General features: G+C 39.0%; 1 protein-coding gene across 4 annotated transcripts in view; it reads right to left on the bottom strand.

The window, feature by feature from the left end:
• Nucleotides 1–3347: 3347 nt before the first annotated feature.
• Nucleotides 3348–21389, bottom strand: part of pcnx1 (pecanex 1) — a 248492-nt gene continuing 230450 nt past the window's right edge. For all 4 annotated transcript variants that reach the window (XM_048537155.2, XM_048537157.2, XM_048537158.2 and 1 more), the window contains 5 exons: nucleotides 19796–20070; nucleotides 17241–17440; nucleotides 14200–14636; nucleotides 7576–7716; nucleotides 3348–4596 (listed from right to left, as the gene is read on the bottom strand). In XM_048537155.2, the coding sequence (XP_048393112.1) occupies nucleotides 4456–4596; nucleotides 7576–7716; nucleotides 14200–14636; nucleotides 17241–17440; nucleotides 19796–20070 (1194 nt within the window). In that variant the 3' untranslated portion in view covers nucleotides 3348–4455. The remainder of the gene's footprint in view (nucleotides 4597–7575; nucleotides 7717–14199; nucleotides 14637–17240; nucleotides 17441–19795; nucleotides 20071–21389) is intronic.

Raw genomic sequence — 21389 nt, 5'->3', positions numbered from 1 at the left:
AGGTCAGTTGTACACCCAGTCTGAGTTCAGGCTTTGGACTAAATGTTCTTTAATATTTGTACAATTCCAGACCTTTGATACTATATCTCTCCAGTAAACCATCTTCTGCTGTAGAGTGACCAGAGTTGAGGGCACGGGGGAAATGGATGGTGTACAGTTGTGTAGATAAGTGAGATGGTGCTGATTAAGTCTCGACTTGGCCAAGGAAATTAAGTACCTACTACTTCTGCTTTCCTAAGCTGATCATGTAGCTCCTTCAAGATAGACAACACTTCGAGAAAGCATTGAAGATAGCAAAGGTGCTGAATCCATTGAGGGGGGTAACTGTGCCCATAACTAGGCATGATTGTGTAGCTAAACTAAATGCTTTGGATCTAGTCAGCATTCTGGCTATATTGAAGATCTTTTGTTCTAGAAGTACCAAAATCTCTGGCTAAAATGTTTCAGTAGTAACTACATGACTACTATTGATGCAACAGATCAGGGTAGTAGCTAGTCTAGTTGCACTTATTGTTGTCGTCAGCTATCCCTCGTATCATCGACTCAGTGTTATATTTAACAACCTTGGCAGAAGCCTCCTTATGGCTTTAATGTAAGGACTGTCAGATGTCACCGTTATCCTAACCACTGGTGAGTTGAATTTTGGCAGTGTCAAACCACAGTGAATGGGACCAACTTGCCATTGCAGCTTTATAACACTGGAAAGAAGTGTCTCTCTGGTTGTGACATTGTTTGTTTGTGCTGTGTTGAGGGCTTTCTGTACTTACTTATTTGAATTTATTGTTTTAATGTAGTCAGTGTTATCAAGTGGCACTTACTTGGCAATATTCTGCTGCCTTCAGAACTGATTTTTAAGTCCTTACTATGAATGTAAATTGAATTCCAGAGGTGAAAGGCAGAGTGACTGCCCTGTTCGTCAAAGCAATATTTTATCAAATGCATCACCAAGAAAACTAAAGTCTAATGAAAAGTAATGAACAATAGGAAGATATTTCTAGGGGGTAGACTCATCTTGAGCCCAAAGGTAGCTGTTTGAGATTAGTCCAGGTTATCTAGCATAGCCCTCAACTCCATTATTCCCCATATAATGAATCGGTCTATACCTGTAATCAGCACAACATGGATACAGATTTAGCCTGAAAAATGACAAGTGATGTTTGCAGAACTGCCTAGCTATGACAGTCTCCAATAGGCAAAATGCTAGAACCATCTTATCCATGACATTCAATGGTTTTACCATTACTGAACACCTCACATCCTTCTCCCCAGATTATTAATAAACTGGGGATCACCAGTGGTCTGTCATTAAACTGGATTTAAATGCTGTGGCTAAAACAAATTATTAGAGGATATTAAAAAAATTGCTAAGTGACTCACCACCTGACCCTAACGTCTCTCCTCCATCTACTACATAAAATCAGAGGTGTGATGAAATAATCCTTTACTTGGATGAAACTGGAACAAGGTGGAACAAGTTTCTTATCTGGTGTTTCCATCCAACTTGAACATTGACATCCTTCATTAGTGACACATGTGGCCTGTAAAGTGTACGGAATGCACGCCAGCAACTTGCCAAGTATCCACTGGCAGCATTTCTCTAACTCCACTATCGAGAATGAACAAGGACAATAAGTGTACGTGAAAATCATCCATCAATTCCCTCCAAGGTTCCAGGATGAGAAACTTCATTTAAGTATCAGTTGGAGAAGCTGGGACAGATTTTCTTGGAAAGAAGGCTGAAGGAACAGTTGATAATTTTCAAAATCAGTGATCTGAACAGAGTAAATAGGAAGAAGCTGTTTCTGCTCATTAAAACTGTGCTCCTTGGTGCTCATTTAAGTGTTCTGCAAAAGAAAATGGGAGGTAAGGAAACATTTTCACAGTGAGTGGTCTCGGTTGGGGTGTACTAGCTGGAATTGAGGAGGCAGATTCAACTGTGAGGCGTTCAAGAGGAAATTGCATGATTTGGTTCTAGTTAAATAGAAACAACAAACAGTATTACGGGAAGTAAAATCATGGTAGACTATATAACAGTTAAGGAATAAATGCCATAGTGTATTAAGATTCTTTTTAAGAGTCTGATATTCTTAAGATAAGGACATTGCATTTATTGCCCATCATGTGCGCCCATTTAGAAGGTGTGCTGCAGTGAGGTGAAAAGTGCTCCTAAGGTATATGATAGGTCATTCTAGGATTTATTCCAGTGCCAAAACCTGTACTGCATCTGCAAGACATAAGAATGTAATTGAATATTCTCCACTTGCCTGACACTCCATCTAATGCAATCAACATTCAATCCCTCCACCACTGAAAATAGTGTATACGTAATGCACTGCAGCAACTCTCCAAGGCTCTTTCACAGCATCTTCCAAACAATCCTGACATTAGAATTATATTGCTGCATTCTTCACTGTCTCTCTGTTCCAAAATCTTGGAATTTCTTCCGAAACAGCACTTTGGTTTGTGATACGTGGTAATACATGTGGTACAAGACATTTATATAAATATTGATTCAGTATAGATTGTGCACTGTCAAATGCATTATAACTGATTCTCTTTTAATGGACATTGGTGGTGGTTTACAATGAAAGAAGGTCTCGGGGGGGGGGGGGGGGGGGGAAATATTGGTATAACATCTTTACAAACTCATTTTTATCGCAACTCTGGCTCTGACTGAAAAAGTGGGGTTTAAATACCACTCCAGAAGGTGTAGGCTGACCTTTTCAGAACTGCACTGACGACATGATGTTGGACATGCTAAATTAAACCTAGCCTACCCTCAAAGATGGATGCAGAGGATTTCATGGCATTCATTGGTGGTCTTGTCAATAGTTATCCATCACTGAAAAAATATTCAGGTTTTGGTGGTTACGAAACCTTTGGGGAAAGGTTTGCTACCAACAGTGGCTTGACTTGATGTTTACGTTGTAGGCTATGAATTGCTTTGGAATATGCTGAGCATTTGAAGGATCTTTTACAAAATAAAGCAGTAACATGCAGACCAAGTCAACACTGGTTGGCTGTTAGCTTCAGTGCCCCACTGTTGCCCAATATTCTGCAATTTTTTTTTTCTCCATCAAGAGCTACTTCCCTTCTGTTGGCTGCTATTGAATTTGTATGTACTTAGCAGGTAAAATATTCCAAACCCTAATAATTATGGGTTATATTAAAAGAACTGTCACCTCTGATTCTTCACCAATTGCCTTAAATCTGTCTGTACCTTTTGGATGTCAGTCCTGCAGCCTTTGAAAATATTTAATCTTTATGCTTTATACAAACACAGGACTATATTCTCCAATACAAGGATTAAGTAAAATTTGAAGCAAAATGTTACACCAAAAAGGACCTGCTTTATTATAAAATTTCTTTATTGATCATAATTTCAATACTGTATTTAGTTTCAGATGCAGTACACTGCGAAAAAAAAATCTTTACTTAGGTTTCTGTTGTCTTTGTTTTAAACATCAACTACATTATTTACAAGTTTTCTGTATACATACACATAAGCACCCGTCCCCTTGATATATGCTTTCCGGTGGTGGTTGTTTAATGCATGAGTGAAAGGGTTTAAATTGCACGGCCTGTGAGGAAACAGTGAACTGTATCCAGTCATTTTGCAATTCAGTCCAGCAAAACTAATGCTGAACCCGCTTTTAACTTTATCTTAAAATTTCTTTTCCCTGAATGTATGGAAACAAAAGCTGTTATAACAAAGAATAATTCACAGTAATAAATATCAGAAGAAAATTATACAACTGTATACAAGTTCTATTGAAACACAATAAATTCCAAGTTAAAATAAAAAGAGTAAAGGCAAGACTGGAGCATGACATGAGCTGATGATTAATGTCCTCATCCCGAAAGGCATTTTAAAATATAATGGCATTTGTATAAATAAAAAGCTCTGAACAATCTCAGAAATATTTAGTGCATTGTTGTTAATTAGTGCAGTTGTCTTCAACACAGTTACAACTTAGAAGGAATGAGACAGTAGTGAAATGATTAAACTGGACATTAGAGTTCTTTTGTATGGTCAATAGAATTCTAACCTATCAATAACTTCAAAAACAATATTTTCTTTAAAGAGATTTTAAACGTGCACTGCATGAAACTAGGGCATTCTCAGTATTGGCAAATAAATAAACACAGACAAAATACTCAACAAAATCTACTTAACAACTTAAGAAAAATGTTATTTAAAGCATATGAAATGCATAGAATTTTAGGTTTTAAAAAAAACAAAATATAATTTTAGATCAGAGTTCTGCCTCCATGCAGTTTTCCTTTTACATGTCAGTTAGCTCTGACAAAAGCAACGTCCCTACTGCACGAGTTACATTCTGGATAGTCTAATCCAGCCTCCAGCTGTTGCAGTAATGTTTTCAGACCACAGGAGGGCAGAGGGAGATTTACTCCTGTTTCTATCCTCTGTACTTGAGCAACTGCTACAAGTTTTCAAACTTTAGCTCCAAGTTCCAGGACCCCACACTCAATGATGGGAACATACTTGTCTTCAATCTGAACCAGCAGGATCGTCTTGTCTATGTGGGATCTGTTACTTGGCTCTCTACTACAAGGCACCCAACGGTGAATCACCTAGTACAGAAAAGAAATAATGAATTGGTTGACAGCAAAGGAATATGGAATAAAGAATTTTCATGATCAGTAGAGCAAATTATTCTATCCAATATTTTCACTGACCTCAAATGCACTAATTCTATACTAAAACTGCCTTGGAATATACTTAAGCTGTTTTGTGTTTATTTTCTTACTTTTCTTCAGCTTCCCACCGCCAAGTTATGTCCATCATGTGCCATTTTGAAACTATTTGTTTTCATTTATTTTTTTTATTAATGTTAACATTTTTTGTACAGTGAGACATTTTGTTTTGTTAGCAGTACAGGCAGATCATACTAAACAATATCATACAGATCTTAAGGTGCTTAGATAGAGCAATGAGGGTAATGGAGGTCCAGAGATTACCCTCATTTTCCCTCCCCAATTACTGGCCCTCCACCACTCAGACTGGAGATCAATATTAAAGCAGCTATTCTGGCTTTTCAGTACAGTTTCAATAAAAATTAAATCCAAATTTCTCATTGAAAGCACCTGTGAGCCAATCTTAACTGTACTTATTTGTTATGATGCCCATTTGTAATTGCAAATATCCTCTCATTAAAACAATTCCTGAAATTGGATGGTTGAGGGCAGTCCCAGTTGTAATGGTCAAGGTACTGTACAGCAGCTCATGTGCAATCTTGCGTTGACCTTTATACTGTCCCTTCATGAAAAGGTGCACCAGGCAATTGATGCAACAGAGTATAATAGTTTCAGACCTTATTCTGTCCTCTGTTTGTTTCTTTTGCTTGTTTTTTTAGTCAGCAATACACCTCTTCTATTGAGCTTGCTTCTTGTCTCATTACTATTTACTTTGGCCCTGGAAGACTAGCTGTCCTGTCATTCAATGTCCACTGATTTTCATGCAGATCTTCCAACTGTCCTTGTCCCAACCCACCCCTTGCTCCACACTTATCAGAAGAAAGGTCACAGAACTGAAATGTTAACTCTTGTTTCTCTCCACAGATTTTGCCAAACCCGCTTAGTTTTCCTGGCATACTTCTGTTTTTAACTGGATTGTATTATTTGTTACAAGACACAAGGTATTTGGAAACTTGTGTAAAGCAGAACCCTGGCAATGTTATATATTACTGATTATTATTATAATATAGCTGTGTTCATTGGACATTTTTCAACAAAAAGTCTAATTGTTTCTCTATTTCATTTGTCAGTGAAGAGAAGACTGGCAATGAAGCTGTAAACAGGCTAGTCTGTATCTGACAAGCAATTTGAATTTGTATAGCTTGGTTCATGAACTAAAGAGAGATAACATTCTAACTGCAAATATTGGCTGGAACTTAGTTTGAAGAATCCGAATACTGCAAATTACAAAGAACACGGACTATAAGAGTTTCAAAGGATGACTGGATGATGATGACGATGATGATGTATTGTGCACTGCATGAAAAACCAGGGCTGTAACACTTAAAATCTGCAACTTTTATTTGCAGTTCTTTCCTATTAATTCTATTTCCTGCTGTCAATCTAGCCAAGGCACATTTTAAAAGATAGCTTACAGAATTGTGGCTTTGGTCAGTGGCTGTACTCTTGCCTTAGAATCAAAGGTTGAGGGCTTGATCCCATTCTAGAGGTTCCAGTGTATAATCTTGGCTAGTATTTTAGAACTGAGTAAGTGTTGCCTATCAGATGAGAAATCAAACTAAGCCACATGTGCCTTAGGTTGACATAAAAGATCCTGTGACACTAATCAAAGAAGGGCAGGGGTATTCCCCAAATGCAGAACACTTACTATCCATCTCTCATTTCGTAACAAAGTGCTTGAGTTCTGTCTCTCCCTCTCTCTCACACTCACTCTCACACTCACTCTCACACAGCTTTTTCCTGATGTTCTTTCCTCCTGGACTAGAGAATTGTGTCTGAGATAATCTACTGAAATTGCCTTCGCCAAGGGTATGTTTATTGTTACTATGTTGGAACAGTTGCTGTTCAGGAATTAAATAATCTATTAGTCTGTTAAGTTTTCAACTGACACTAAGTTATTCTAATTCATCTGTCTTTTGTTGTATGTTAGCCATAATGTAAGAATAAAGTAGATTTTGCTTTACATTTGGTAGTTTGACTAATTGAATTGCATCTGGAACATTCTGCCTTACACTTGCCTTTTAACAATAAGAAAAAGTTGGGGTCTAGGCTATCTTCTTCTTAGTATATTTTGAGGTGGTTTCATCTGGTTCATGAAATTACTTGCAGGTACATTTTGACCACCACAATTTCTATATTACAACAGTGAACAAACTGTACAAGTACTTCATTAGCTGTGAGATGTTTGAGCACATTCTGAAAACTTGTCACAGTTAAAACTATTGTCATGCATTTACAGCTGATATTTATAATTTCAGAGAAAGATAAAATCAAATTAAGAAACATTTTTACCACTATTTACTAAAGCTGTTGGCATCACCCAACATTAAATTGAGCTTTACAAAATTTCATTATATTTGAATTCATCGTGATAATGAATTTCACTTCTTACTACTTGATTATCAATAGCATCATTTCACTTCACTATTGTCTTAACCTCTCAGTTGTAAAACCGAATACATATGATCTAGCTTAAATGAGTTCATGCCTTCCTTTTTACCAAGTTGGAGCAAATTACTTCAGAACTGGAATCTGCACTGAAAACAACAAATTCTGGAGATCCCAGCAGGTGAGACAGCAAGCTGATGTTGAGTCCAGATAACTCTTGGCTCTGATGAAGAGTCACCTAGACTTAATGTTAGCTTGCTCTCTCTCCATGGATGCTGTCTGGCCTGCTGCAATCTCCAGCATTTGTTGTTTTCTCCCATATACCAAATTGTTCATAAATTCTCAATTCATCCTTCCCGTGCTTACCTATGAATCCTTTGTGCCATATTAAAAACAGCTACACTCACACTAGATTCATGTGCTATTTATGAAAAAATGGAGGAAGTCTTGATGGATAAAGAAACTCACATAGCCTTCCATGCCCTCCTGAGGGCTCCAGTCCTTCCAGCTGATTCGACCAGCTCGCATTCGGATTGCTTCATCTGGCCAGTGAAGCTCCCTTCTCTTGGATACATTGATGGCTTCCATGACTTGGCCAGTGTCAATTATCTGCCAGAATAATCAGAGGAAAAAAAAACGAGCGTCACTAGTTGACAAATATTTAAGAGGGATACTAATCTGGCACTCAGGTTCAAAATCCATTTATATTCTAAACTAAGGCTCCATGTTAAATTCAGGGTGACAAAGTTCCAACATGGTTATACATGTGCCACTGTTACCATACTTGGTAATGCTTGATAGGATATACAACTTATTGAAGATCTGTGCACCAGAACATTTGTCATGTTTCATATACTGAGTCCAATGTTGAATCTCAATTCTTACAAGAGCTTCCAAGCTGTATAATTAGCTATCGCCAGACTTTTGATTGATGCAGAAATATTTGACCACTTAAGTTGGTATTTACTTTAATCACTTAACATTCTGTCCATACAAAGGGCTACCTTTGTACTGAATAATAGCATGGCTTGTGTTATATCTTTTCCCTTTTAAAGAATTATCGTTTAACTTACTGACAACCATTAAATATACATTAATCCATAGAAAATTAAAAATGCCAATTCCTGAACCGCTGTTTAGCCCTCAGCTACGATCAGCTTACAGTTATCACAGGGGCATTGCCCCCTGCCCCTCCCCAGTCAGCGACATGCTGGGAAGACAGGGGAAAACTTCTCATCACAATGGATTGCTCACAACAGAATGAGTAGATTCCACCCAGTGTTGTACTTCAGCAGCTAAAAGATCAGCACTTCTCGAATTACACTGGTCTCACTGTTGTGGTAAGACTGTACATGAACTGAGTTGCACTGTGAGATGACTCTGCAAATCCAACTGTGCGATAAGATGCTTTGGCTTTCAGAAATTTAAATTTCAACTTAATATTCAATTGTTCAGGAATGGATTTTATCTATTTTTGTTGTTATAGGTCACATTTTGAAAGCAATACCACTTTCATGTGGGGCTGAAGAGGGAAACAAATTTGATCTTTGAGTGAAGTCTGATATGCAAAATTACTCTAGGGTCTAAATTTTTTTGGCCATAGCTAATTGCCCTTGGGAAGGTGACGGCAAGACACTTAAACCGCTTAAGGCAGTATCCCCCATGTTGTAAGGAAGGGAGATTATGACACAGACAATAAAGGAATGGACATATCATTCCAAATCAGGACTGTGACCTGGAGGAGGTCTTGCAAGTTTGTTCCCATCTGCTGCACTATTGCTTTAGGTGATAGAACTCAAAGGTTTGGAAGGTATTGGTTTTGTAGTCAGTGGCTGAGCGGTATTGTCACCAGACTAGTAATCAAAAGATTACCACTGTACAAAATATAACAGTAGAAGTAGGCCATTCGGCCCATCGAGCCTGATCCACCATTCGATGAAATGATAGCTTATCTGATAATCCTCAACACCTCTTTCTTGCCTTATCCCCATAACCCTTGATTCCCTTGCTGACTAAATATCTATCTCAGCCTTGAGCATACTTAATGACACAGCCACTACAGTCCACGTCCACAGCTCCCTGCAAGTGGCCATACACTTAGATATGGTGGTAAGAAGGCGTATGGCATGCTCGTCTTATTGGTCGGGAACTGAGTGCAACAGTTGGAATGTCATGCTGCAATTAGGCCAAACGTAAGAGCATTCAATTCTGGTGGCCACATTACAGGAAGGAAATGGATGCTTTGGAGAGGGTGCAGAAGAGGTTTACCGGGATTACAGGGTATGAGCTATAAGGAGTGGCTGTTTTCTTTGGAATGGCAGAGGCTAAGGGAGACTTGACAGCAGTCTATAGAATTTTGAGATGCATAGATCAGGTTGACAGTCGGAATCTTTTTCCCAGAGCTGGAATGTCTAAAACTAGGGGGCATGCATTTAAGGTGAGAGGGGCAAATTTGTTTTTACACAATGAGATAGGAGTCTGTATCCTGCCAGAGGTGTTGGAGAGGCAGATATTACAGGAATTTTTAGATAAGCATGTGAATATGCAAGGAATGGAGGGATGTGAATCAAGGGCAGGCAAAAGGGATTAGTTTAATTTGGCGTCATGTTCGGCACAACATTGTGGGCCAAAGGGCCTGTTCCTGTGCTATACAGTTCTGTTTTATATAGTTATTTGCAAGAAGAATTCCACAGATTCGCTAGCCTCCTACAGAAGAAATTCCTCCTCATCTCTGTCTTAAATGGGTGACTTGTTACTCTGACATCATGCCCTTTGGTTCTAGACTGTCCCACAAGGCAAAACAATCTCTCTGCATCTATTCTGTCAAGCCCTTAAGAATCTTCCATGTTTCAATAAGGTTGCCTAATGATTATTACTAGAGACTACTAGCAAATTCTCTAGACTTATGGGTTCAATTTATATCACAACAATTGTTAGAATTTGAATTCATTAGGAAAAAGGTCTGGATTTGAAAACCAGCCTCAGTAATGGTATCATTGAAAGTATCGTATGTTATAAATAGCCAGATTGAGTTTTCCCTGCTTTTTGTGAACTGGAAATCCCTGGGCAATTCTCACATTGCTGGGTAGATGTCAGTGTGTAACAGTACTGGAGCAGCTTGACTTGTAGTGTGGCTAGTTCTGGACCACATGTCTTCAGTACTACAGCCAGGATGAAAGCTGAGAACAGATTTGTATTCATCGCCATTACATGATTTCAACAGTGCTAAATAATGAAATTTTGACATTGTCAGAAGTTAATGAAGACACTCTAATATTTCTTAGTTTCTGTTTTTCATCTACTTGTCTAATTATTTTCACAGGCAGGCTATCACCTTCCCAGTTCTCTCTAATGTTCACAGATTGTTGCTTCACAGTCTCTCTCCGAATGAAGTGATCTACTGAATTCAGTCACATACTGATACACTTCCTACCTGTGGTCTTCTGTCCTATCTGTGCTAATTATAGCAGTGACTGGGTTCAGAAAAACACCAACGTATTTACACTGCAGTTTAATGCCTTAATTTGATAAGTATCCCGGTGTCACTTTAGATTTGTCTAAGGTAGTGTTTTTTTCACCTGTTGCTTCCTGTTGTCACAGCAGCTACCCGTAAATATGAGTGTTGCAGCTCACTCATCCAAACCAACAACATAGCTTCTCACTTGGGAAATGAGTAGAGGCACACTGGGCAGAAGACAGTAACAAATCACCAATAACTGCACATACTATAGGCATATATCTGTTACTTCTGAGATATTTTGCTTCCCCCAGCAGTTTATAATGCAAAAGCAGTCTAAATTAATGTTAAGTATTTGAGCTTCTGCAGCAAGAACACAGTGAGGTCTCTGACTGTTAATGATCCGATGATTAGTTAATTAGGACACCAGCAGCAAACAAATGCACTATTACGTATTTGCATTTTGTTTATGATGAACAGACAAAAGGAAAATCTTAAATGATTTTTATGGTGATAGTTTATCATGCTTTTAGAAAAATCAGTGTATAATTTATTATCACATCTAAGAAATTAAAATACAAAAATCAGTCAAAATCATTATTCAAATTATATAGTTTAATATAATCATACCTAGATACCATATAACACTTGAATGGAATACTCCAGTACAATTGGATGGATCACTCAGCTGCCCCCAAATGACAAACGTAAAATCTTCAGATTTACATTTACCAAATGTTTTATGTCGTCTTTTAATAAATTGATAAAAAAACTAAATTACACACAGCACAGAGACTGAACATACAGCTAAAAATATTCAGAAATGTTTCTATAGCATAAAATCATTCAGGATTTACCTATCAGTTTCCTGCATGGATTCATTCTGATTTTATGAGTCATGGAGTCATAAAGCATGGAAACAGACCCTTTGGTCAAACTCTTCCATGCCAACCAAATAGAATAAATAAATCTAGCCCCATTTGCCAGCATTTAGCTCATATCCCTCTAAATCCTTCCTATTCATATAGCCATCCATTTTCTTTTAAATGTTATTATAGTACAAGCCTCTACTTCTTCCTCTGGCAGCTCACTCTGTACATTCACCACCATGTGTGTGCAAAAGCTGCCCCTTAGGTTGCTTTTAAATCTTACCCCTCAAGTTTTGGACTCCTTGAACCACGGGTAAAAGACCTTTTCCATTTATACTAATGGAAAATACTCATGTCCCTCATGATGTTATAAACTTCTACAAGATCACCTCTCAGCCTCCGACACTCCAGGGAAAACAGTCCCAGTCTATTCAGCCTTTCCCTATAGCTCAAATCCTCCAACCCTGGAAACATCCTTGTAAATCTTTGCTGAACCCTTTAACGTTTCACAACATCATTCCTATAGCAGAGACCAGAACCGAATGCAGTATTCCAAAAGTGCCCTAACCAGTGTCCTGTATAGCCGTAACATGACCTCCCAATTCCTGTATTCAATGCATTGACTAATAAAGGCAAGCCCAAACGCCGCCTTCACTATTCTGTCTAGTTGCAAATCCACTTTGAACCTACTCTCCAAGGTATGTTTGTTCAGCCACAGACCCCAGGACCTTACCATTAAGTGTGTAAGTCCTGCACTGATTTGCCTTTCCAAAACACAGCATCTCACATTCAGCTAAATTAAACTTCACCTGCTTCCCGTTGGCGCCTCGGATCAAGATCCTGTTGTACTTTGAGGTAACCTTCTTCACTGTCCACCACATCTCCAATTTTGATGTCATCTGCAAACTTACTAACCATAGCTCCTATGATCACATCCAAATCATTTATATCAATTACAAAAAGCAGTAGACACAGCATTGATCCTTGTGGCACACCTCTTGTTCACAAGTCTCCCCCACCATCCTCTGTCTTATACCTTCAAGCCAGTTCTGTATCCGAATGGCTCATTCCCGCTGTATTCCATGTGATCTAACCGTGCTAACCAGTGTACCATGAGGAACCTCATTGGATGCTTTATTGAAGTACATATAGATCATGTCCATCACTCTACCCCCATCAATCCTCTTCTTCTTCAGAAAACTCAAGCTGTGAGACACAATATCCGACGCACACAGCCATGTTGACTATCCCTAATCAATCCTTGCCTTTCCAAATACATGTAAATCCTGTCCCTCAGGAATCCCTCCAATAACTTGCCCACCACCAATGGAAGGCTCACAGGGCTATTGTTCCCTGGATTTTCCATACCACTTTTCGTGAATTGTGGCCCCACATTAGCCAACTCCTAGGTCTTCCAGCACCTCACCTGTGGCTATCGACGATAGAAATATCTCAGCATGCGGCCCAACAATCACTTCACTAGCTTCCCACAGAGTTCTAGGGTACACCTGATCAGGTCCTGGGGATTTATCCACCTTTATGCATTTTAAGACCTCCAGCACCACCTCTTCTATAATTTGACATTTTTCAAGATGTCGCTATTTATTCCCTCAAGCTCTCTATCTTCCATATCCTTCTCCACAGTAAACACTGATGCAAAAGTATTTGTTTGCTATGTCCCCCATCTCCTGTGGGTACACACATAGGCAGCCTTGCTGATCTTTAAGGGGCCCTATTTTCTCCCTACTTACCCCTTTGTCCTTTATATATTTGTAGAGTCCCTTTGGATTCTCCTTAACCCTATTTGCCAAAGCTATCTCAGGTCCCCTTTCCCATTTAAGTATACTCTAATGGCCTTTATACTCTTCTAGGGATTCACACGATCTATGCTGTCCACCTGATGTATGCCTCCTTCTTATCCTTGATCAAAACCTCAATTTCTGTTGTCATCCAGTATTCCCTATACCTACCAGCCTTGCCATTCACCTTAGCCAGATCATATTGTCTCTAAACTCCTGTTATCTCATTTTTGAAGGCTTCTGATTTTCCAGCCATCCTTTTACCTGCAAACATCCGCAACCCCCGCCAACATTTGAAAGTTCTTGCCTAATACCATCAAAATTGGCCTTCCTCCAATTTAGAACTTTAACTTTTAGATCCAGTCTATGCTTTTCCATCACTATTTTAAAACTAATAGAATTATGATCACTGGAGACGTTCAGATAAGGAATGAATTGGACTCAGTAGAAACTGCTGTTAAACTCACTGAACATTTCTATTTTTTACAGTAATTTTGGATATCTAACAGTTGGAGTTGGCTTTCTACCAGTCTGTTACCTGAGTCACATGTAAAACTGAGGTCACAGAAGTGAAAGAATAACAAAGAGTGTTTTAGTTGAATAGATGAATGTAGATTGCATTTCATGGACCCTTGTGGGTCATCCATGATTCTAAATGTCAAAGTCATCATTATTTTCAAGTTATAGATATTAAAAGATATATACTGGTTTAAGATTTATCCATTATGAAGCAACAGCACTAAAACAGCACTGTGAAGTTCTGTAACAACAGCTAATGACAATGTAAACACATTTAAAACTAATCTATTCGGGCTTTCTCAACGGGATCCAAGGTTCAGAGGTCCTCCTCAAGAGTAGTTTTTTTTGGGTGAATCTAAAATACATCTGGTTAAAGTGGAGTAAAACATAACAAAACGTTTACTTTTGTCTCCCTTTTGTGGGGAACACAATATTTCTAAGCGTGTACCTGGACTTTGTAGTTAATTTCATCCTTCTTGGCAGGGGTGTTAAACGCTGTGCTGGAGTTGCTGCCTGGCTGAATGTCCACACTGGTGACACCTTCTGCTCCAAGAAGTCCTGCTAGTGTGTTGCGTTTGCAGATGGGAATGCTCTGGCTGGAACTGCTGGAAGAGGGCAGACCACACTGTATGCTCAGAGTGCCTGTCTGACTCGTTGGTTCTATCTGATTCACCATGGACAGTCGGGACTGGATGGAGCTGGGCAGGTTTCGCAAGGACAGCTGGCTAGTGGATGAACGGCGGCATGGCACCAGACCAGTGGCAGATGTCCGTAAGGAAGAGTGACGGGTGTTATGTCGATATGAAGACTGGCTGGCAACCGAGGCACGGGCAGGGGAATGTCTGACAAGGCTGGACTGCACAGAGTGACTACTGTGGCTGGTGCCTGTGGGAATTGAGAACAAATTTTTTTTAATTCATCAAAGAATCAACTCAAATTCTGAACTCAATTAAACAATGATATGCTTTGCACACAGTAAATTGTGGAACATATATGCTTGATATGCAATTACTTTTATATTAGTCTTGTAATAAATCACTCATCAGCAATTAGACTGAAATTATTTTAAGGAACCATCCTCCTGGAATAGTGACTTAAATAATGGATTTTTACATCCTTATGTCTGGTGATAGTCTCAAACTTAATTATACTAGCTGTGGTGTCAAATGGATGGTGGGTAGGTGAGAATTAAATTTCTGCTTGCTTTCGATTTCTATGAACAATTTGATCTTCAGAAAATAATTCAAACCAAGAGGAAGAAATGCATTCTGGTTTCTTTCCATCACACAATCTTAAAGAAAATCTGTAGGTATACAGTATAATTCAAACACCATCCAAAGCTTAACAAATAGATTAAGTTCAAACACTAACTCATTATGGAAATCTTTTTCTCTCTGCTTGCTCAAAACTACAGGCTTCAACTACACTTAAATAAAAAATGTTTCCTCTATTAATCACTTGAAATTGATCCCAAAGTTGTTCTTTAAACAATTTATGCAACTGGTAATCATCCACTTGTTCAAATTGTAGCTATGACCTTCCTAAAAAAAATTAGGTCAAAGCCCATGTTGGTGAAAACTGTAATGAAACAATTAAAAGGTTCACCTTATCTCTCCATTGACAAGTGTCTCACGATTAAGATCCATGTTTGCCTTTTTAAGTCCCTCTATGTCTTTGCCCCTCTCGATCTATTACGCTCATAAGCACTAACCAACTTTTGATTCCTTCCTCAGCACAACCCTCCCCAGCTTTGATAATAATTTGGGGTTGTGAAAGTCCCACACTTGGAGTTTAAATAATTCTGCCATTCCACCACCCTTGTATTGCTTTAAGAAATTTCCTTAAATGTTACCTCTTTCCGCAGCCTGCTTTATAATTCTCCCTAGGCTGTATAGCCAGCTTTTCCATTCTCCTTGTGAAGCACTGTGGGGGATTTTTTTGCTACATTTAAGACCCTATAAAATGTTCTGTGGTAAAAATGAGTCACAGAAGGCAAGGTTTATTTTACTGGAAATGCAAGCTGGAATCGAGATTTTAAATAGTTATTTACGATAAGCAATTGTGATAAGCATTTATTCCCCTTTTTATTTCCTTTACAAGCTGCAAGAGTTAAGAAACTTGTCATTTATTTGATACAGTCCTACTTCAGAGATTATTTTTTAAATATATCCCTTTGCAGGTTGCCTTGTATTCAAAATTCACAGCTGCCAGCCCGATTCCAAAAAATAATTGGGTGTCATATCTATAAATGAAACAATTACAAAATCTGCACATCTTTAAAACTGAATGCTTGACTCCCTCGAAATCTATCAGCTGGGAGAGAGTGACTTTTATTTATACAATAACTTCCAGAGCCTCAGGATGTTCCAGAAATCACTTTGGAACCAGCTAGGTGCTTTTGAAGTGTAAGGCGGGAGCCAATATGTGCATTGCCAGGTTCCACATACATCAATGAGATAATAACCTGATAATTTGTTTTAATGATGTTGGCCGAAGTATAATGTTGTCTCGGATGGTGGGAGAATGCTAAAACGAAAGCAAAATACATTGATGCTGGAAATCAGAGATATAAACAGAAAATATTGGAAAAACTTGGCAAGGTGAAGGCAGACATTATGATGATCTAAAGTTGTTACTCCTCAAACTGCCCTAAAAATACTTTCCCTCCGTGTAGTATCTTTCTGTGCAAGCACAGAGGATGTAACCACTATCCTTCTACTTCCTCTTTTCCCACTTCCCAAGGCGCAAAAATATTCCTTCAGGTGAAATGGTGATTATCCTAAGTTCTTTAAGTTTAGTATTCACTGCTCACGATGTATTCTCTTTCGCATTTAGGAGACTGAACGCAAACTGAATTTCTACTCACTTAAACACTTCTGCTAGTCTATAAACATGACTGAGCTTCAGGTTGCTGTCATTTTTATTCTGTGCTTTGTTCCTATGCTGACCTTTCTGATCACAGCTAGCTGCAGTGATCTAGTGAAGATTAACACAATTTCAAAGAGCAGCAACTTCTCTTTTGACTCAGTATTCCAGAGCATTTTGGATTTAACACTGAATTCAACAACTTAAATTACAATGTCTGCCTGCATCGTATGGTGTGTTTTATTTTTCTGGGTTGGTATTGGTCTTAGGTCTTTCCTTACTCATTCATGCTGTATTCAGATGGTTTTTATAGACATTTAGCCATTCATAACTCATTAGATCACTATTCTTTGGTGATTTGTCATGTCCATTACCATGCTCTTTTGCTGCTCCATCATGAAACCTTTTGTTATTTAACACTCTGGGCACCAAACCTATCCAAAACGTCTAGCAAGTTCAGTGTTTTCTGACAGTTCACTGCTGAACAGATCGGCAATGCACTGTCGTAGAAACTGAGCCAATTACGATTAATATGCAGTCAATGCACCCTAGTAAATACTGGGACTAACAAAAGTAGTATTGAATAAATGCACTTAAGTATACCGCTGAATAACAAAATCTTACCCAATATCGGTGGGTTAGATGTGACTGGAGGCTGGAGACCTGCACCAGGCCCATATCCAGCTGGTCCAGAGCCTGCATGGGAAGTACTACTTTGGGACTCATTTGTAGTTACATTATTACTGGCACTGGAGACTCCACCTGCATCTGAATCTTCAATATTTCCTCCACTGTTACAACCGGCACCACAACCTTTGCGCAACCTGAAAAGGACAGATACAATCAGGTAGAGTAGGTGGAGACTTGTTTTAGAGTTTCTCAAGCAACAGTATGTCAGCTTCTGACAATCCAACACATAACATAGGAATAGCAGAGATAACAAGGTGCAGAGCTGGATGAACACAGCAGGCCAAGCAGCATCTGAGGAGCAGGAAAGCTGACGTTTCGGGCCTAGACCTTTCTGTCATCATCCACAGATGTGGTTCAGAAATAAAAGAACTGTACTGAATGATAGCTATTTCTCAGCTACCATTGACTGTATTATCAGTAATCAGACTTCTTTCTCTTCCACCTGTTCCCTCTGGAAACCTCCTTTCTGACACAATAAATAAAGTGACAAGAAAATTTCGGCCATGTTTGGAAGCAGTTGTTACTAATTATAATTCATTAGAATAAATAGTTAGAATTAAACCCATTTATCTCAAAGCCAACTTCAGTGTTTCCAGAGATAGCAGGAACTGCAGGTGCTGGAGAATCTGCGATAACAAGGTGTAGAGCTGACGAACACAGCAGGTCAAGCAGCATCAGAGGTGCAGGAAAGCTGAACTTCTTCAGAAGGGTCTAGGCCCGAAACGTCAGCCTGCCTTTAGTGTATCCACCCTCCTTCTCCTTTCCAAGCTTTGTGCCAAGTACTGTGAATATTTGCCCACTTAGGCAAACAGCAACACAACTTTAATATGAGTGCAAAACATTTAGTGATGCCAATGCTGGATGCAAACTTCTGGCATGTAAAACAACGAGATCGTGTTCTTGTTTGGCCTTCAAGGCAAGATCACCATGTGCATGATTTGGGGTGTTGTTGAGGCCCTGGTTTGTACAGAGGTTACTGTTAAGGCTGGTCTGTACCTGAAAGGTGCTGTTGTAAATAGGAGAAGATAACAGTTTGTTGAGTTTCTGCCAAGTTGCTAGCTCAGGGTTTCCTCTTCTTACATTTTATCTCTGCCTTTGGAATCTACTTATTTTATTCAGAGGCTGTACTTCTGTTTTATATGGTTAAAACCAGGTGCACTGATTCCATCTGAGGTTCTCCCAGAACTTCAAGTCGATACTAAATTTCTAAAAGAAGCCTCCAGAGTGTCCTTGTAGCACTTCCATTGATGATCACGCAAGTCCACCTCAAACTCAGTGTCTCCATATTAGATTTGCTTTGGTAAGAAAGAGTCAGGAGTTCTGACTTCATGACCTATCCAGTTCAGTTATGACTATCTCAGTACAGTGTGGATCCTTGGCAGGCCACCTGGGTGAGCACCTCAGTGTCAGTTATTTGTTTTGCCATGTGATCTTCAGGAACTACCAAAGGAAGCTCAACAGACATGATTGATCTTAGCATGATGCTGGCTTACACGCAGACTAAACCTTGCATGTAGAGTCAGCAGCATTCTTGTCCCATTGACTTTCAATGTGGTACGCACTAAAACATGACTGGCAATTTTATCTACATCATAAATCTATATTGTTAAATCATCCAGTATGAAGTCAACAGAAAAATAGATCACCTGGGTCATGTCAGATTAAAACCAGATTTTGACCCTAAAACATTTGATAAATTATTTGCTCGTGGGATGTGGCATGTGTCAGCATTTATTGCCCATCTTTACTTCGTTCAAGTATGGGGTCTTTGTAATTCAGAGGGCAGTTAAGAGACAACCACATTGCTGTGAGTCTGAAGTCACAAGTAAGTATGGCAGATTTTCTTCCCTAAAGGACATTAATGCACCAGACGGTTTTTCATAATCGTTGGCAATAGTTAGATGCTCAACTTTAGACATGTTTTTTTTAATTCCACATACATACTGATTTCAAATTTCACCATCTCCCAAGATTGGAGTTCAAACCCATGCCCACAGAACCTTACCATGGGGTCTCTGGATAACCTGCCCACTGACATTACAACTATGCTACCATCTCCCAACACACTTACTGTAAACAAGCTTGCACTGTCTAAAACTGATAGCATGAATAACAGGGGACCAGCATTATTGTAATTAATAACCATTAACAGAAGAATTCCTTCAGATAAACTTGTGCACATTCATCAAGGTGACGGTTGCAACGATTTGATGATTTGAACACACATCACAAGAATTTCCAGATCAAGGAAACTCAGCTGGTGTGGAGTAAAACTGTGAAATATCATTTTGAAATGAAGGGTTAACATCTATCTAACTCAAGAGGGGGTAACGTTAGTTTTGATTAGAAACAATATTTTGTCTACTTCCTACACTCATCAGTAACACACTGACTTTTGTTACTTTGCATTATTTATGGTTGCTGAATAAAGTATACCAAACCTTTTCATTTGAAAAATGTTCAGTTTCAGTGCTACAGTGCAAACTTACCTGTGCCATGTAGACACAATAAAATTCTTTATATTTGTGATACTTATGGGTCCTCCCAGGATGGTTCTTAGCTGTTCATGCGTATCAGAGTAGGATGTTGTGAGTGGAGAAACATAAATTGGGTAACCAATTGGCTGGTCACATGAAGAGTTTATCATGTTCCTTAAGGCTTGTTTTGCGTTTTGGATACTTCCTCGTTCAGGATTGCGGTTTCGCAGGAAGACCAGCTCCTGCTGTTGCCCAGCCCACAATCCCCGGACACATTCTTTGTTAACCTGCACGGAGATATGAACAGTGTGTGAGAAACCAAAGCAGAGAGATCAGTCATTAGTTCTTTCTCTCCCTCTTTAATTCTTTACTGTAGCTTTACTGATGTTACACAAAATTTTGGCACGAAGTCAGCAGCTCCTTTTGACTGTCAGTGGCTCTATTTGCATTAGTGACAATAAGTACACTGCACAACCTGCCATGTTCTAAACCTTAAAGCATCTACACATACACTTGTGCATAAAGGGGAACTGCTGACATGAGCCTTCAGTAGTTAAGAGTTCCGTGATGTGCAGCTTGCAATACTGGGCCATTACAATGTTGTGAAAGCCAGCTTCCATCAATAAGTAGGTTCCTTGTGGTCAATGAATTCTCCAGCAATCTAACAGGTCTTCACTTTGACACAGTGCTTTCAGTCTAATTGGGTGAAAGCATAGTCAGCAAAAGAAATACTGTTACAAAGCAAAATGCTGTGCATGCTGATTCAGCACAGTGTGAATATCTACCACATGCCCATCTTTTGAAAATAAATATTTACTCAGAGTAGACTATAAAAAAAAACTTGAGATGAATTAATGAAATGATGGCACTTCTTAGAGATACAGGAACACTATACAGCTCATGCAGATTATATTAAAAAGCATCACATACTGTACTGTCTAACATATAACTTGCTGATTCTTACAAACATGAATAATCTGAACAAAATTGTATCATTTCCTCACTAAAACTCAAAATCTGTGGTTATGTTCTTTGACAGCCAATTCTCAACCAAAATCCATTTCAGTTTCTAAAACAGTCTACCTAGGTAAAGGTAAAGTCATCGTAACCATTATCACACCTGACTACAGGGGTGCTCTTTCATTACAGAGAGAGAGGGATGAATAGGTGGTGGTTTAAATCAAGGATCACCATGCAAGGAGAGAGGTTGAGGAGGATCCTTCATGGTTACCTTGGTGCTGTTGTTGGCATTATTCTGCATTACAAACCAGTTATCCAGCCAACTGAGCTATCCAACACCCATGAGTATTCCTGGAAAAGGCAGCTAAACTTCTGAAAAATGATGTAAATTTGCTGACTCTGCTTTTCCCCCTTAAGGCTTAAAAGGGCACGGTATTTAGTGCAGCTGGTCGGTTATCCTGCCAGTTCAAAGCAGCACCGTCTTTAAGCATTGGATACATACGTTCAAGTTGCAAATGCTGTGTCAATTTTGGTTTATTCACTCGTAGAATGTGGACATCACTTGGCTGGCCAGCATTTATTAACCATCTTTAGTTGCCCAACAGAAGGTGATGGCGAGTTGCCGCCTTGAACTGCTGCAGGTAGA

This window comes from Stegostoma tigrinum, chromosome 10, assembly GCF_030684315.1.
Source record: "Stegostoma tigrinum isolate sSteTig4 chromosome 10, sSteTig4.hap1, whole genome shotgun sequence".
Classification (NCBI taxonomy): Eukaryota; Metazoa; Chordata; class Chondrichthyes; order Orectolobiformes; family Stegostomatidae; genus Stegostoma; species Stegostoma tigrinum.
Note: the sequence above shows the minus strand (reverse complement) of the source record. Positions and strands in the feature narration are given on the sequence as shown.